This window comes from Balaenoptera ricei, chromosome 4 (genome assembly GCF_028023285.1).
Source record: "Balaenoptera ricei isolate mBalRic1 chromosome 4, mBalRic1.hap2, whole genome shotgun sequence".
Classification (NCBI taxonomy): domain Eukaryota; kingdom Metazoa; phylum Chordata; class Mammalia; order Artiodactyla; family Balaenopteridae; genus Balaenoptera; species Balaenoptera ricei.
This window is the reverse complement of record NC_082642.1, coordinates 74,292,924-74,312,828: the sequence shown is the minus strand read 5'-3', so window position 1 is coordinate 74,312,828 and position 19,905 is coordinate 74,292,924. Positions and strand designations below refer to the sequence as shown.

The following is a 19,905-nucleotide window of genomic DNA, read 5'->3' as shown; positions in this document are numbered from 1 at the left end:
TTTGGGAAAGAAATAACAATTAAGCTAACGGTACATTTGAACAACAACCAAAAAAAAAAAAAAATCAAATTCCTATGAATAAATACAACTTATATTGCATACATATGTCAGTTTACCAGTAGAATATCTAAAATTTCTTAAATGTTAAATATATTTATGTTGTGACTATGCATACTACGTATGTCTATACATATTTATGTGGATAACTAATTTACAGGAATGAGCCAGAAGTCCCTGAGTCTCCATGCAGAAAATGGCATTTGTGGCCCCTCTTCTACTTAGTGACCTTGACAACAAAAATATCATCTCTATTAAAAGCACATGAGGGGCATTTTCCGTATTTATTATAATGAGTATAGAAAAAGATTTGCATTTGTATGCAAAGACACACTGAGAATGAATCCTGTATGTCCTCAGGGACTTTTGAAACACCCTGTAAAATCCACATACATATGTATGTATAATATACTCATCACCACTCTGTGGAACTATCAGTTTTAAATTCTTAAATGCAAAATTACTTACTTGCATTTATCTTATAATTTAGATTAGATTGTTATCTTAAACATTTCTTTTTTTTTCCATAATGCAATAGTAAATACAGTGATTCAGTTCCAATTATATGAACATGTCTAGATTTAGAAAAATGTCCATTTAAATTCCTCATGAAAGGCATTTATATCAAAAGCTAAATTATGGCAACTTATTTTTAGAATATCATCAGATCACATCCCCAGCTGCTGCCAACATGTGTGGTTTCATTTCATTCTAAACACTATGCTGTAAGTAATGAAAATTATAATAACATATAACATCAAAATTGAATAATAAAAAAGTTACAAAGATTCCCAGGACTTTGGGATAATCTTATGTTGTGAGGTTTTTGTTTTTGTTTTTGTTTTTGTTTAATCCAAAAGAGGAGATGCTTCTTCCCAATGACACATAGTAATAGTTGGAAAGAAATTTGCTTAATATTTACCAAGGCCTCCATTCTTTACTTAATTTACATAGTAAAACATATACAGTTTTACATTGATCTCCTGCCTCTGTAGAATCCATATCCAAAATATACAGTCCACAGTTCCTCAGGCAAATGTTATGGGAGGTGAGAACCACTTGGAGTTCTCAGCTCATGGTAGAGCCATATTCATCAGTAGGTAAGAGCTATCCAAATTTGCAATTGGCATAGTTGTGCTGCAGCATATCATTTCAGGACATCACGATTTAGGACAGGCTGTAGTGCCCAAAATCCTTTTTCTTCAAAACCATGCATTGCTATGTGCTTTCCAGTAATCATTTTCAAATGTCCAAAATTACCACTATAACCTAAAGTTTAATTTAAATTTAATGCAAAATAAGAATTTTGATTTTTTTAATTAGAAAAGAAACTAATTATTACCGTTTTCTCATATTCAGAACATTTGTGTGTACCAAGTTCCTTCTTTAATCCCTGTCTAATGTTGCATTAACTGTTTTTGAGGTAATAGTTACAATTTTACTGCATGAAGATGATATAATGCTTTCTTTGATGCATCATATTCTTGTTGTATAGTGACTAGTTAATGAATCAGCAAACGGAGAGTTCTGATTCATAAAATGCAATGCACCTATTGTGTTGATAATCTTATGGAATTAATCCTGTGACAGCTGTGATACAATTATTTCTCAGTCAAATGTGGTTTTATTAGTTGATATACTTTTTCCACTATACACAAGTGGCTTCTTCCCTGCTATGCACCAGTGGCATGCACAAGCCAAAAAGCAGCAGAATGATCTGAAAAAGTGAGTACTTCTCATGGCAACCACAGCATCCAATCTGTGTACCATACCACATTCTTACTCGTTATCTTGTGTGAATGTATTAGTGTCTTGAAACATGTCTGTCCCATGTCTCCTGTAAAGCCCCTATGACATAGTGCTACATACTGCAGGACACATTGACTCATCTTCATCACTGGTGTGTCGATGCCAGCTGCTCATTCACAGATCCCAGAAATGTCTGAAGCTAATTGCTGCTCTCCCAATAATGTCTTCAGGACAATCATAATTGATAAAATACAGAATAAGTCCTTGAAACACTGAGTCCCTAATTTGTTTAGTAACTGTTCATTCCACAGATTGGTGAGTGTAGAATAGTTTATATTGAAGCATTTTTGTATTATGTGATTATTAGGATCACTTTTAGAGAGATTTAGCCAAGCATACTCCAGTCAAGTCATTTATAGTACATTGAACAAATTGAACAAAACAGAAGAGTTGGCCAGGTGACCTGAACTCAGAAATTGTGGGACCCCTGAGAATTGCTCTTTTTGTTTCATTTAATTATTGATTCTTTGCTAAACAATGTGTCAAGCTCTTCATAGTAGTTCAAGTTCATGCTGTCCTAGACTAACACTTTAAGTCAAACAGTATGGAAACAAATGTGCATTGATGAGAGTTTTGAAGGGAAAAGATATGTGAACCATCAAGTCTTGGAGGAAATAGAGTTTCTCTAGACCTGTGCTGTTCAATACAGTAGCCGCTAGCCACACGTGGCTATTGAGTGCTTTGTGGATACCTCGAATTGAGATATGCTGTAAGTATAAAATACACACCAAGTTTTGAAGATTTAGTCCAAAGAAAAATAATGTAAACTATCACATTAATAATTTTTATATTGATTACATGTTGAAATGATAATATTTTGGATATATTGGGCTAAATAAAATGTGTTATTAAAATTATTTTCACCTGTTTCTTTTCACTATTTTTAAAGTGGCTACTAGAAAATTTAAAATTACCAGGCTCTCGTTATATTTCCATTGAACAGTACTACTCTAGACTGTAATGGTATAAATAAATCCAGTTTGAGGCTAGAAGGGAAAACTATATGCCAGAAGATTGAGTATATCATAGAAAAATTTTTATTCTTCTTTATGAGAATGAAATGGCTTTAGGGAATATTTTTCTCTCATAAGGAACCTTCAGAAATTTTCATTTTAACCACCTCCCCTGGTACTTTTGTAAGTAGGGAATAGCCCATTCATTTTTTGCTGTAGAGCACAGTGTCTTAAAACTATGTGTTCCAGACCTCTTCTTGTCAAGGGAATTTTTTCTTAACTCAGGCTTTGTTTTTCTATCTGTCCCCACCCCTTATAGTTTGATACTGATTTAATTTTGTGTCTGATAAAGATGAAAAAGTAATGTCCTTGATTGGAAAAACATTCACAAGGCTGCTAAATACAGTCTTGTTTGGGTTTTCTGTTACCTGAAACAATTGCTTTAATTATATTCTCCTTCCTGCCTTGATGTTAGTAGTATCCAAGCTGTAAACAATAATATTTGTTCATTTCTCCATGAATAGATTCACATTTTTATGTCTAACTATCCTGTCAGGAAAATATTTGTTGTCAGTTGGTTGACATTTAGATCAAGTCAAAGAGTTGAAAATTATCACATGGTTATCCTTTACAGGAAGATCCACTGAGATGCATATAAAGAACTGGGGGATGGGGCAGTACCATTAGTACTATTAGCTCATAAGAAATTAATTCAGTCGGGCAGCAGAATTACCATGACAAAGCCTTCAAAGGCTGAATACTAAGGGGTGCATAGTAATGTTTCAGTTGTTTCCTCTTTTCAATGGATTGAGTCAGTCAACTTAGTTTTAATATGGTGACTATTTTGATGGGCTTTGCACACATTTCTAAACTTGGATAGGACTAATAAAGCCATAAACAGATAGTTTAATTATAAAATTATGAATGAAAGCCTACTTAACAAATGACATATATTGTACTTTTAATCAAGAGAGTGCAAATAATAAAGGAATTTTCAAAATGCATAAAGATATGTCTATTGAAAGCATATTTGTGTTTTTATTTATATAAAAATAATCTTAATTTTTCTATTATTTAGATGAGATAAAAAGACTGGTATATTTTTACAAACTTTTTAATCAACATTACAAATATGAGATATTTGTTAACTGTTTTTTAGCTTATTAGCTTCAGTGTTTTAACTTTTAAAATTATTCTTTAAGTACTAAAATGTTTAAAAATAAAAACAGAATAATTTACTTTAAACTAAAACAATAGATGGAGATCATCAATCTGAAGTGTAAAATTATAGAATAATGAGTTATTATCCTATACAGACCTTGTTTTCTCACCTAAAATGTATTTTGGTTTAGAGTTAATTCTTAGTGATATAAGCTATCACAAACTTCAGCTCTATATTTTTTAATGAAACACCTAAGCAATATATTGTTTAAAGATAAATAAACTTAGACTTAAGTCACAAAACAAGCTATCTTTAATGCACTGGAGCTTAAGTAGCAGGCAATATTTAAAAACAAAATACTCTCCTTTCATCTTGGTTAAATATTCAGCTTAGATCATATAATAATTTAATTTTTTAACATTTAAATTAAGGAAATTCAAGTTGAACTAAGGCAAATGTATTTTTAGACAAAGTTTTAAAACAGACAATAATTCATTAAAGGTGGATGATATTGTCTGCATTCTGCTCAACACTAAACACAGTACTGATATAAAATAAGAACCAATTTTGTCCTGTGGTGGCTACTTTTAGCCACATCAACTGACCGGTCTGACTAAGTCATAAGTAAATTGAAGGCATTTGACTGAATATTTCATTTACAACCTATGATTACAAGGAAGGTGTAAAGGATCAATAGTCTTGAATTCTGAGTGACAAGAAGCTCCTACATGCGAGTTCTCACCTGTCTTCTTACTTCTGCTACTCCCTTTTGTTTCCATGTCCATTGACTGTGTAAGGGCTTTCTCTCAGAATCTCCAAATTTGAATCTCTGATTTAAAATCTCTGAGTGAGGTAGTGGTGTTATTTCTTGAAGTACCACTGGCTTCCCACTTGCATTGGTCCATGTCCTGCTTCCAAAGATGGAATGAGGCAGGTCCATGCCTTTATTTCAATTTTTCTCATTAGGCATTCATTCTTGGCATTTTTGACTTCTTGGTAGAAGCCTTGCATTTGGAAATGTTCCTTTAGATACCTCTAGGTTTCCAAGCATTTCAATGATGTGACAGTGGGGAAATGTGGACTTAGATTTGTGGTTTAAAATTTGCCAGGAATTTAGTAAACATTTCTGAGGACCACTGGCCTCTCTATGAGTTGATCAAACCCCATATGAAATTGAGGATGCCCATGCAATCATTCTTTTATACAATTCACCATTCAGTTGGACTGTATAAAATCAGTCAACATTTATTAAACTGCCACTATGAGATACAAAAATTAATTGGATAAGGTCTCTACCTTCAAAGAGATCATAGTCTAGTGGGAGGAAACAGGTGAAACTAAGGTTATAAAATTGGGTAAAGCATGGGAACGCTGAGATGTTGTAAGAAGGCACTTGCTGCCTAGAGCTGAAGAACGTTCCCAGACAATGTATCAATAGAACGGGGTCCTGAAAGAGAAATAAGAATCTGTCACCATTAGAAAGGTCTTTGAACTAATCTAAATACTGAGAAGAGGACAAAGAAGGATAATAAAGGAAAATTTTAAATGTAAAGTTGAAATAAAGGCCTTAGCAACTAATGAAGTGGGTCATTTTAACTCAGTTAAGATCATCTGATTGGACCAAAATTGCAATCACTCCCACTCAGTTATTCAAAAAAAAAAAAAAAATTGGAAACCTTTTGACTCACCTTTTATTATTTTTATAACATCAATGTACTCTGTGCCAGAAGGATGAAATGAGGTAAGTTCATAAAGTATTTTCAAACTGAAGGAAGTAATTCTAAGGGGATGTCAATAAGCTCTATCCTACCAATGAATAAAGACAGAATAAATGGCATACAATTTGGGAGTAAAGCTTAGGGGAACTATTTGGAGGATTCAGTTCAGTTTGCAATATTACTTTATGACCTAAAAGGTTTGCTTATTCTCAAGTCACCATAGGAAAACCATAAATTTGTTTGAAAATCAAGAGGGAGGCATGTGAAAAGCCATTCTTATCTATACAAGTAAAAATAAAATGGGACTTAGTAGGGCTAAAATAATAATTCTTAAATTCATCTGACTGAAGATACAGTTCAAAATTGGACTGTTTGAGATAGATATTTTTATATCTTCAGTTTCTGCAAAGTCACTGTCCCATTTGGTAGCCATTTATTGAGCCCCTCTTATATGAAGACATTCTATTCGAAGTTGTGAAGGATATAAATATGAGTAAGACATAGCCTCTTACCTCAGAGTTAATAACAAAAGATTTTTTTTCATGATATCTCCTATTTCATCTTCCATATCTCAATCAAAACCCAAAAACCTTCAGTTCCCAAATTACCTTTCCATGCTATCTGAAATGTGGCCTTTCATCCTCTTCACCCTTGAGCCCTGCCACTATCCCCACTCCAATCGCATCATTTCCTGACAGCTAAACGGTGCTGTAGCTCGAAAAGCACAGACTCAGAAAGTAATGTGAAGTCTCCTCTTTGATTTGTATCTATGGAAGAAAGTCACAGGAACAGCTCAGTTACGGGAACGGGACAGACATGTTATGGGAACAACTCCAGTCTAGGGGTGAAGTGTGGTCACAAATAAGACAGTAGGTGTGGAAAAGACCTTATGAGGAGAAGCCACACCTTAGTCTTGGGCACTCTAGGGTCTCTCTGAATAACATCCTCTTTGGTATTCTTTTCTTCCTGTGCTGAGAAAATCTGAGTGCTAGAAGTAATTTCTCTAGAAAATAAGTCTTTAGTTTGAATGAGGAGAGAGACTCAAAAAAAAAAAAAATCCTATTACCTCTGATAAAGAAGACTTGCCTAAAAGGATAGGCCTTTCAATTAATTGTGCCTTTCCTTTGTTTTTCCATTTAGATATTTATGTGGAAAGGTCTTACTTTCTAGAATTCTTTTATCAAATTTAGACTGTAATTTTTCAGTGTTTGCAATTAAAAGTATCTACAGAAATCTAATACCCTGGTCTTCTAAAACCGTAGGTAATCTAGGTCTATTCTACACACCTACTCACAGAGCTATGATTTGGAAATAAATTTAGTCCTTTTATTTACAAAGGAATTTAATTGTATCCAAAGTAAAGAAAAAGTATAAGGGGGCTTTTGTGGAATATAAATCATATGTAGCTTTTACATAATAATGGATATTTCTCAAGACCAGGACTAAGAGAATAAATTTTCTTAGTTATCTATCAATAACATCAGACTTCTTCAGAGAAATAATGGCTAACAAAGAGAGTTATGACATCACACATATGTCCTACATATTTTAAAGTTGAAGTTGTATTGGTTGTATTGAGTTTTTGCACCTTTTTCACTTTAGCCTAGGTCAATAAGACCTAGTAGTCAGAATGCACAACGTAATAAATGTAAGCCTGTTACAATAAACTCTATGAGTATAGTGTGGTGCCATATTTGATGGTGACCTTCATCTTCCATGATGTTTATAGCGCAGCAGAATCCAGCTCTCCCTTGACAGCCGTGAGAATGACACAGCCTGGAGGTAGACATTGTTGCTACATCAAGAGCACATCACCATGGTGATATCATACTAGATGGGTTCAATATGCTAAGCACATATGGCTAAAAGGGCAAGTTCTCCCAAGAAATACACATTAATGTATGAGTCTTTAAGAAATTGCATAAACACAGTTTTTACCTGAACTACCTATAAATGAAAAACAGATCCCAGAAAACTAATCACATTTTCAGAAGAGCTGGCATAAACCATGGCATTTACAAAAATTCTAACATATTTTATCCCCAAAACATGAAAGGCTAATAGTCCCTCAACATTAAAAAATATTTTAATATAAATAGGATGGGTGATATCCAAGAATGTTCAAATTCAGATAACAAAATGCAAAGAAACTCGAGTTTTGTTCGTGGATTAAAGGAGCATCCCCCAAAAAAGGTTACAACCAAAACAGACCTCAGATAATTTAGAGAAATCTGTGACTCTTTATACATAGTAACACTAAAACTTATAGTTGAAAAATTTTTCTCTCTCTATAACTTGAACATTAAAAGAAAATGAGCATTCTTAATGCTTAGAACCCTCAATAACATGTAGAAATTAATATGAGTGAAATTAAATTGCCAACTCTATCTCAAAATCTTAGACTTTAGTGAAGATCTGAGATTTATCCATGTTAAGATAATAGCATGAATGTGTAAAAGTACCAAAGGTGCCTCTTGGTTTTCAGTCCCCTAATAATCACTAATGCTTCCATATTCCTCCTTCACCAATAATAGAATTGCATTTTTTCTTCCCATATTTACCATTATTTAGGTCTCTTGTCATGGTCCATAAGCTCTAAGCTATAATACCACTAACATTGCCAGAGAAATAATGAAGTGAAAGTGAGTTATAGAAAATATTTTGATTTGGTAAGACTTCAAAACACTTCATTTGTTATTTTATGTGTCTCTTAAAATACAGCCTTGCAAATAAGTATTTTAAAATCTAGAGATTTTTTGGCACATCTTTTTCCTATAGCAAGTAGAAAACTAGATGACTATGCCCATTTTAAGAAAGGCCAATATAAAAACTCCCAAAAAACTAAGACAGTTCTTTTAGGGACTAACCACTTGTGTTATCTTAAGTGTAATTTTCCCCTTACCCTTAGAAACAGAACTTAAGGATGTTTGGATTCAAAGAGGTGCAGAATAACTGAAAGTAAATAGTTGGCTGCCACTGATAATGAGAACTACTAAAAATCAAACTGAAAGATTTCTGAAATTAGAGAACAAGCCAATGGGGAAATATGACTGAATTGACAGAAATCTCTTTTACATACAGATTTTCACAAACATATATACTGGATACCTGTACAGTTAACATAACAATATTTCCTACTCTCTCAAAATACTTGTTATGCACTACAAAAGCATTCCAAGGAAATGTAAGGAAGGGCGTGTGCCTTTAGGTGACTTGAGCTTTTTAAGAGAGAGAGAAAAAGAGCGTTTATCCATCCACGCACACGGATCTCTGTGTGTGTGGCGTGCTCTTACCACATAGCACTGACTGGCCAGTCCTAAACAGAATGTGTCACCTCAAGGTCTGAAGCCATGGTTCCAGGTCTCAGTGAGAGCTTTTTGTCCAGGTGAAGAGTGAGATTGGCCCTTAGGAACTGTGATTCAATAGGTGTCATATTCTACATACTGAAATTAGAGAATAATTCCAAAACTGTTCTAGGAGGAGGAAAAAAGCTTGAGGTTTAAAAACTGAACTTGGCTGCATCAAAAATATGACAGTGCTAAAAGGCTCATTCCCCATCCCCTGATTTTTTTTTTCTTTCTTGCCTCTACCCCATTACTTATTGATTGATTTATTTTTTGGTAGGCTTGCTATTCTCATTTTGTTGCAAGGCTGCACTTTAATTCAGCTGATTCTGCAGTTGGACAAAGTCCTTTGACACCTGTGTTCATTTGTTCCCAGCTGGTGAATGAACAGCAAGAAAGCAGACCCCTCCTGAGTCCCTCCATCGATGACTTTCTCTGTGAAACCAAATCGGAGGCAATAGCAAGGCCAGTAACGTCCAACACAGCCGGTAATTCTTTCACTTTTAACTTATCCTCAAGTGGAGTTAATTTTCATGATAGAAAAATGCACATTTTCTTTCCACAATGCATTTTAAGTGGAGAATAACGTTTGCAAACAAATGAAATTTTAGAATATATATTGTTCAATATAAAATAAATTGCTTTTCTTTATAATATAAGAAACTCCAATGGATATTATCCAACCGATTTTGATAAACATTAGAGTACCACTATTAGCAATGAATCATTTTTCAATGCCAATTTTCATATTTACATCTTCGCATCTCAAGTCACATCATATAGGAATTCTTTAAAACAAAAGCATCTCTTTCAGAGTAAGGTTTTTCAAGTTCTGGCTGGAAATATTTTGTATGACAAAAGTCCAATAAAATAAAAATATAGGCAACCCCTTCAAGTGGATTGAAATGACAATTAAAATGTCCTAGAGACTTGGGATATTATCGAGACAATTTTATTTTTTTGTCATATAAATGGATTACTTGCTCCTTCTTACAACAATTTATTTGAACATTGTTCTGGAATTAAATATAATCAAACAGTAAACTATCTGTATAGGGACTAATAAGTTGTCATCCAGTGAGTGAATGCAGGATGCCAGTGTATCAATCACACCTTCTCCAGCATCCTCTGCACTTAAATTCTCACTAATACGAAAACTAAGTCACTTAGGTACAGCCCACCCTGAAGCCACAACGGAAGATTTGACTCAAAAGCTACTTTTCGCCTTCTGGATCAGCGGCAGCCTTTCTGCATTGGTTTCATTCAGTCAACATTCACACTCAAAGGCATGTTGTTCAAATAAGAATGAAATAATGATGTCCAGAATCAAACAACAAAGGTTATGTTGGATTGCAGGAGAGAATTTAATGGAAGGAGAGGGTAATTACATACTGTCTTGTTAAAGTTCATTTCATTTCCCCATCATGTCCTCAGCCTGCTGCTTCCTGGCACAGTTTTATTATACTTTTAAGTAAGTGAAGAAAATCACAGGTGAAGGAAATTGTGATTTTTAAGAAATGCTAAAAATAACAGTAACTAACACAAGAGAGAGGCACTTTATGTGGGAGTGTAGCCTACAGTCTCTGGAGTTAAACTTTGTGAATTCCAACCCCAGCTCTGCCACTTAGCAACTCTGTGTCCTTGAGCAAGTTGCATAACTAAGTCTATTTCCTCCTAATAGTAGTAAGATCTATATCTCATAGGTTACTTGGGAAGATTAAATGAAGCAATCTATGTAAGTGCTAACACCATGTAAGCTCTAACAGTTGTTACCATTACTGTTAAGATATCAGTTGAAAACAGTACACCCAACACTTCCCTTTTCAAATGTGTTAACTTTCTTTATATCACACCAAAGCAATCATTTTCTAAATTCAACTATCGCTTTGAGTAATCAAGCAAATAAAATTGTACTTGGTACATTTTAGGCAGGAAATGAAACAAGTTCAGATCCTGTCAGATCAGTTTCATCCTCCTTACCTATGAAACTGGAGCTCACCCCTCCAAAACTGAGCTACCCCCAGCAAAGTACAGAGGAGCCTTGTGTCTCTAACTGCAGGAAAATCCATGAGAATGGGGTACACTGAGAAATTCCCGCTGTTCTCAGAAAAAGCTGCAAAGCATAATTCTCAGATCTTGATTCCAGTACCCTCTACAGCTCTCAGTGATGATAGAACTAAGTCACATAGGAAGGGCTCACCAGAGAGAGCCATATAATATCCAACTCAAAAGCTGCTTTTCACCTTGATTTTTCTAGCATATAACAGAGAGACCTGTGAAATATTGGAGGAAAAAAATCAAAAGAATATGTAATTTCTTGCAATCCCAGTACCTACAGTATTGCCTTCTGTATTAGTTTCCTAGGCCTGCCATGACAAAATGCCACAAAATGAGTGGATTAGACAACAGAGATTTATTGTCTCACAATTCTAGAAGCTAGAAGTGCAAAATCAAGGTGTCAGCAGGACCATGCTTCTCTGAAGGTGCTTGGGAAGGATCTGTTCCAGGCCTCTCTCCTGGTTTCTGGTAGCTCCTTGGCTTGTGGAAGCATAACTCTAATCTTCACATGACATGTGTGCATGTCTCCCAGTATGCATGTTGGTCTCTGTGTCCAAATTTCCTCTCTTTATTACCATCCTACTCCAATCTGACTCATCTTAACTAATTACATCTCCATTGACCCTATTTCTAAATAAAGTTACATTCTGAGGTACTGGGGGTTAAAACTTCAACATATGAGTTTTGGGGGGACACAGTTCAATCCATAACACCCTCCAAAGTAAGAGGTCAGGAAAAATGGTATGTTGAGACTATGGGTTTTTCATTTCTTGGCCTCAGCATTCAGTGCATCTGGGTTACACAGATTTTTATCCTTAAGGAAGACTCTCATTTGATAGTATGTTTTTTTAATCATAAAAATATATGTCGGGGGGACCATCAAGATGGCGGAGGAGTAAGACATGGAGATCACCTTCCTCCCCACAAATACATCAAAAATACATCTACATATGGAACAACTCCTACAGAACACCTACTGAACGCTGGCAGAAGACCTCAGACTTCCCAAAAGGCAAGAAACTCCCCACATACCTGGGTAGGGCAAAAGAAAAAAGGAAAAACAGAGACAAAAGAATAGGGATGGGACCTGCACCTCTGGGAGGGAGCTGTGAAGGAGGAAAAGTCTCCACACATTAGGAAGCCCCTTCACTGGTGGAGACGGGGGGTGGGCAGGGGTGAAGCTTCAGAGCCACGGAGGAGAGCACAGCAACAGGGGTGCAGAGGGTAAAGCAGAGAGATTCCCACACAGAGGATCAGTGCCGACCAGCACTCATCAGCCTGAGAGGCTTGTCTGCTCACCTGCCGGGGCGGGGGCTGGGAGCTGAGGCTCTGGCTTCGGAGGTCAGATCCCAGGGAGAGGACTGGGGTTGGCTGCATGAACACAGCCTGAAGGGGGTTAGTGCGCCACAGCTAGCCGGGAGGGAGTCTGCAGAAAAAGTCTGGAACTGCCTAAGAGGCAAGAGACCATTGTTTCGGGTTGTGCGAGGAGAGGGGATTCAGAGCACTGCCTAAACAAGCTCCAGAGACGGGCATGAGCCGCGGCTATCAGTGCGGACACCAGAGACGGGCATGAAATGCTAAGGCTGCTGCTACAGCCACCAAGAAGCCTATGTGCGAGCACAGGTCACTATCCACACCTCCCCTCCCGGGAGCCTGTGCAGCCCACCACTGCCAGGGTCCTGGCATGACAGGATCCAGGGACAACTTCCCCGGGAGAACACACGGCATGCCTCAGGCTGTTGCAACGTCACGCCGGCCTCTGTCGCTGCAGGTTCATGCCACATTCTGTACCCCTCCATACCCCCAGCCTGAATGAGCCAGAGCCCCCTAATCAGCTGCTACTTACCCCCATCCTGTGTGACTGAAGAACAGATACCCTGAGGAGACCTACATGCAGAGGCGGGGCCAAATCCAAAGCTGAACCCCACAGCTGTGTGAACAAAGAAGAGAAAGGGAAATCTCTCCCAGCAGCCTCAGGAGCAGCGGATTAAATCTCCACAATCAACCTGATGTACCCTGCATCTGTGGAATACCTGAATAGACAACGAATCATCCCAAAATTGAGGCGGTGGACTTTGGGAACAACTGTAGACTTGGGGTTTGCTTTCTGCATCTAATTTGTTTCTGGTTTTATGTTTATCTTAGTATTTAGAGCTTATTATCGTTGGTAAATTTGTTTATTGATTTGGTTGCTCTCTTCCTTTTTTTAAAATATATATATATATGTTTTTCCTTTTTCTCTTTTTGTGAGGTATATGTGTATTCTTTGTGTGATTTTGTCTATATAGCTTTGCTTTTACCATTTGTCCTAGGGTTCTGTCAGTCTGTTATTTTTTTGGTTTTTTTTTTTTTTTTTGTATACTTTTTAGCACTTGTTATCATTGGTGGATTTTTTATTGGTTTGGTTGCTCTCTTCTTTCTTTTTTTTATTACTTTTTTATATTTAACAATTTTTTTATTTTAATAACGTTATTTTATTTTATTTTTTTCTTTCTTTTTTTTCTCCCTTTTCTTCTGAGCCATGTGGCTGACAGGGTCTTTGTGCTCCAGCCAGGTGTCAGGCCTGAGTCTCTGAGGTGGGAGAGCTGAGTTCAGGACATTGGTCCACAAGAGACCTCCCGGCTCCACGTAATATCAAATGGCAAAAGCTCTCCCAGAGATCTCCATCTCAGCGATAAGAAGCAGCTCCAATCAACGACTAGCAACCTACAGTGCTGGACACCCCATGCCAAACAACTAGCAAGGCAGGAACACAGCCCCACCCATTAGCAGAGAGGCTGCCTAAAATCATAATAAGTTCACAGACACCCCAAAACACACCACTGGACACGGTCCTGCCCACCAGAAAGACAAGATCCAACCTCATCCACCAGAACACAGGCACCAGTCCCCTCCACCAGGAAGCCTACACAACCCACTGAGCCAACCTTACCCACTGGGGGCAGACAACAAATACAATGGGAACTACAAACCTGCAGCCTGCGAAAAGGAGACCCCAAACACAGTAAGTTAAGCAAAATGAGAAGACAGACAAATACACAGCAGATGAAGGAGCAAGGTAAAAAACCCAGCAGACCAAACAAATGAAGAGGAAATAGGCAACCTACCTGAAAAAGAATTCAGAGTAATGATAGTAAAGATGATCCAAAATCTTGGAAATAGAATGGAGAAAATACAAGAAATGTTTAACAAGGACCTAGAAGAACTAAATAGCAAACAAACAATGGTGAACAAAACAATAAGTGAAATTAAAAATTCTCTATAGAGAATTAGTAACAGAATAACTGAGGCAGAAGAACGGATAAGTGACCTGGAAGATAAAATACTGGAAATAACTACCACAGAGCAGAATAAAGAAAACATAATGAAAAGAATTGAGGACAATAGGGAGGATGGGAGGGAGGGAGACGCAAGAGGGAAGAGATATGGGGACATATGTATATGCATAACGGATTCACTTTGTTATAAAGCAGAAAACTAGCACACCATTGTAAAGCAATTATACTCCAATAAAGATGTTAAAAAAAAAAAAGAATTGAGGACAGTCTCAGAGACCTCTGGGACAGCATTAAACACACCAACATTTGAATTATAGGGGTCCCAGAAGAATAAGAGAAAAAGAAAGGGACTGAGAAAATATTTGAAGAGATTATAGTTGAAAACTTACCTAAAGTGGGAAAGGAAATGGTCAGTCAAGTCCAGGAAGTGCAGAGAGTCCCATACAGGATAAAATCAAGGAGAACACACAAAGACACATATTAAACAAACTATCAAAAATTAAATACAAAGAAAAAATATTAAAAGCAGCAAGGGAAAAGCAACAAATAACATACAAGGGAATCCTCATAAGGTTAACAGCTGATTTCTCAGCAGAAACCCTGCAAGCCAGAAGGGTGTGGCAGGACATATTTAAAGTGAAGAAAGGGAAGAACCTATAGCCAAGATTACTCTACCCAGCAAGGATCTCATTCAGATTTGATGGAGAAATTAAAACCTTTACAGACAAGCAAAAGCTAAGAGAATTCAGCACCCCCAAACTAGCTTTACAGCAAATGCTAAAGGAACTTCTCTAGGCAGGAAACACAAGACAAGGAAAAGACCTACAATAACAAACCCAAAACAATTAAGAAAATGGTAATAGGAATATACATACCGATAATTACCTTAAATGTAAATGGATTAAATGCTCCAACCAAAAGACATAGACTGGCTGAATGGATACAAAAAAAAAGACCCGTATATATGCTGTCTACAAGAGACCCACTTCAGACTTAGGGACACATTACAGACTAAAAGTGAGAGGATGGAAAAAGATATTCCATACAAATGGAAACTAAAAGAAAGCTGGAGTAGCAATTCTCATATCCGACAAAACAGACTTTGAAATAAAGAATGTTATAAGAGACAAAGAAGGACACTACATAGTGATCAAGGGGTCAATCCATGAAGAAGATATAACAATTGTAAATATTTATGCACCCAACATAGGAGCACCTCAATACATAAGGCAAATGTTAACAGCCATAAAAGGGGAAATTGACAGTAACACAATCATAGTTGGGGACTTTAACACCCCACTTTTACCAATGAACAGATCATCCAAAATGAAAATAAATAAGGAAACACAAGCTTTAAATGATACATTAAACAAGATGGACTTAATTGATATTTATAGGACATTCCATCCAAAAACAAGAATACACTTCATCTCAAGTGCTCATGGAACATTCTTCACTATAGATCATATCTTGGGTCACAAATCATGTCTTGGTAAATTTAAGAAAATTGAAATCATATCAAGTATCTTTTCCGACCACAACGCTCTGAGACTAGATATCAATTACAGGAAAAAATCTGTGAAAAAATACAAACACATGGAGGCTAAACAATACACTACTTAATAACCGAGAGATCACTGAAGAAATCAAAAAATACCTAGAAACAAATGACAATGAAAACAGGACGACACAAAGCCTATGGGATGCAGCAAAAGCATTCTAAGAGGGAAATTTATAGCAGTACAATCCTACCTCAAGAAACAAGAAACATCTCAAATAAACAACCTAACCTTACACCTAAAGCAATTAGAGAAAGAAGACAAAAAAAACCCAACGTTAGCAGAAGGAAAGAAATCATAAAGATCAGATCAGAAATAAATGAAAAAGAAACGAAGGAAACAATAGCAAAGATCAATAAAACTAAAAGCTGGTTCTTTGAGAAGATAAACAATATTAATAAGCTATTAGCCAGACTCATCAAGAAAAAGAGGGAGAGGACTCAAATCAATAGAATTAGAAATGAAAAAGGAGAAGTTACAACAGACACCACAGAAATACAAAGCATCCTAAGAGACTACTAACGGCAACTCTATGCCAATAAAATGGACAACCTGGAAGAAATGGACAAATTCTCAGAAAAGCACAACCTTCCGAGACTGAACCAGGAAGAAATAGAAAATATAAACAGACTAATCACAGCACTGAAATTGAGACTGTGATTAAAAATCTTCCAACAAACAAAAGCCCAGGACCAGTTGACTTCACAGGCGAATTCTATCAAACCTTTTGAGAAGAGCTAACACCTATCCTTCTCAAACTCTTCCAAAATATTGCAGAGGGAGGAACACTCCCAAACTCATTCTACAAGGCCACCATCACCCTGATACCAAAACCAGACAAAGATGTCACAAAGAAAGAAAACTACAGGCCAATATCACTGAGGAACATAGATGCAAAAATCCTCAACAAAATACTAGCAAACAGAATCCAACAGCACATTAAAAGGGTCATACACCATGATCAAGTGGGGTTTATCCCAGGAATGCAAGGATTCTTCAGTATATGCAAATCAATCAATGTGATACACCATATTAACAAATTGAAGGAGAAAAATCACATGATCATCTCAATCAATGCAGAAATAACTTTTGACAAAATTCCACACATATTTAAAATAAAACCCTCCAGAAAGTGGGCATAGAGGGAACTTACCTCACATAATAAAGGCCATATATGACAAACCCACAGCCAACATGGTTCTCAGTGGTGAAAAACTGAAACCATTTCTGCTAAGATCAGGAACAAGAAAAGGCTGCCCACTCTCACCACTATTATTCAACATAGTTTTGGAAGTTTTAGCCACAGCAATCAGATAAGAAAAAGAAATAAAAGGAATCCAAAACAGAAAAGGAAAAGTAAAACTGTCACTGTTTGTAGATGACATGATACTATACATAGAGAATCCTAAAGATGCTACCAGAAAACTACTACAGCTAATCAATGAATTTGGTAAAGTAGCTGGATACAAAATTAACGCACAGAAATCTCTTGCATTCCTATACACTAATGATGAAAAATCTGCAAGAGAAATTAAGGAAACACTCCCATTTACCATTGCAACAAAAAGAATAAAGTATCTAGGAATAAACCTACCCAAGCAGACAAAAGACCTGTATGCAGAAAACTATAAGACACTGATGAAAGAAATTAAAGATGATACAGACAGATGGAGAGTTATACCATGTTCTTGGAAGAATCAACATTGTGAAAATGACTATACTACCCAAAGCAATCTATAGATTCTTTGCAATCCCTATCAAACTACCAATGGCATTTTTCACAGAACTAGAACAAAAAACTTCACAATTTGTATGGAAATACAAAAGACACCAAATAGCCAAAGCAATCTTGAAAAAGAAAAACGGAGCTAGAGGAATCAGGCTCCTGGACTTCAGACTATACTACAAAGCTACAGTAATCAAGACAGTATGGTACTGGCATAAAAACAGAAATATAGATCAATGGAACAGGATAGAAAGCCCAGAGATAAACCCACACACATATGGTCAACTTATTTTTGATAAAGGAGGCAAGAATATACAATGGAGAAAAGACAGCCTCTTCAGTAAGTGGTGCTGGGAAAACTGGACAGCTACATGTTAAAGAATGAAACTAGAACACTCCCTAACACCATACACAAAAATAAACTCAAAATGGATTAAAGACCTAAATGTAAAGCCACACACTATAAAACTCTCAGAGGAATACATAGGCAGAACATTTTATGACATAAATCACAGCAAGGTCCTTTTTGACCCACCTCCTAGAGAAATGGAAATAAAAATAAACTAATGGGACCTAATGAAACTTAAAAGCTTTTGCACAGCAAAGGAAACCATAAACAAGACAAAAAGACAACCCTCAGGATGGGAGAAAATATTTGCAAACAAAGCAACTGACAAACGATTAATCTCCAAAAGATACAAGCAGCTCATGCAGCTCAATATCCAAAAAACAAACAGCCCAATCCAAAAATGGGCAGAAGACCTAAATAGACATTTCTCCAAAGAAGATATACAGATTGCCAACAAACACATGAAAGGATGCTCAACATTACTAATCATTAGAGAAATGCAAATCAAAACTACAATGAGATATCACCTCACACCAGTCAGAATGGCCATCATCAAAAAATCTACAAACAATAAATGCTGGAGAGGGTGTGGAGAAAAGGGAACCCTGTTGCACTGTTGGTGGGAATGTAAATTGATACAGCCACTATGGAGAACAGTATGGAGGTTCCTTATAAAACTAAAAATAGAACTACCATATGACCCAGCAATCTCACTACTGGGCATATACCCTGAGAAAACCATAATTCAAAAAGAGTCATGGGGGCTTCCCTGGTGGCACAGTGGTTAAGAATCCACCTGCCAATGCAGGGGACACGGGTTTGAGCCCTGGTCCGGAAATATCCCACATGCCGCGGAGCAACTAAGCCCATGTGCCACAACTACTGAGCCTGAGCTCTAGAGCCCGTGAGCCACAACTATTGAAGCCTGCATGCCTAGAGCCTGTGCTCTGCAACAAGAGAAGCCACCGCAAGCCCGTGCACCGCAACGAAGAGTAACCCCTGCTCACCGCAACTAGAGAAAGCCCAAGCTCAGCAACGAAGACCCAATGCAGCCAAAAATAAATAAATAAAATAAATTTATTTAAAAAAAAAAAAGAGTCATGTACCACAATGTTCATTGCAGCTCTATTTACAATAGCCAGACATGCAAGCAACCTAAGTGTCTATCAACAGATGAACAGATAAAAACATGTGGCATATATATACAGTGGAATATTACTCAGCCATAAAAAGAAATGAAATTGAGTTATTTGTAGTGAGGTGGATGGACCTAGAGACTGTCATACAGAGTGAAGTAAGTCAGAAAGAGAAAAACAAATACTGTATGCTAACACATATATATGGAATCTAAAAAATATATAAATAAAAAATGGTTCTGAAGAACTTAGGGGCAGGACAGGAATAAAGACTCAGACGTAGAGAATGGACTTGAGGACACGGGGAGGGGGAAGGGTAAGCTGGGACAAAGTGAGAGAGTGGCATGGACATATATATACTACCAAATATAAAACAGATAGCTAGTGGGAAGCAGCCGCATAGCACAGGGAGATCAGCTCGGTGCTTTGTGACCACCTAGAGGGGTGGGATAGGGAGGATGGGAGGGAGACGCAAGAGGGAGGAGATATGGGGATATATGTATACGTATAGCTGATTTACTTTGTTATACAGCAGAAACTAACACACCACTGTAAAGCAATTATACTCCAATAAAGATGTAAAGAAAAAAGATAATTGGACAGTTAAATATGGTGCCCATATGTAACCTAAACAGAAGAGCATTCTAGAGCTATGTGTTTAGGAGAATTTAAATTTGACAAATAAAATCAGCATTGTTGCAGAACTGCAATATTTGCTCAAACCATAAAAAAAAAAAAAGAAAATTCACTCTGACA

The 19,905-nt window shown here is 36.7% G+C and overlaps 1 protein-coding gene across 5 annotated transcripts in view; it reads left to right on the top strand.

The window, feature by feature from the left end:
• Window positions 1–19,905, top strand: part of PEX5L (peroxisomal biogenesis factor 5 like) — a 236,741-nt gene that overhangs the window by 132,952 nt on the left and 83,884 nt on the right. For all 5 annotated transcript variants that reach the window (XM_059922045.1, XM_059922044.1, XM_059922042.1 and 2 more), the window contains one exon: window positions 9,420–9,531. In XM_059922045.1, coding sequence (XP_059778028.1) covers window positions 9,420–9,531 — 112 coding nt within the window. The remainder of the gene's footprint in view (window positions 1–9,419; window positions 9,532–19,905) is intronic.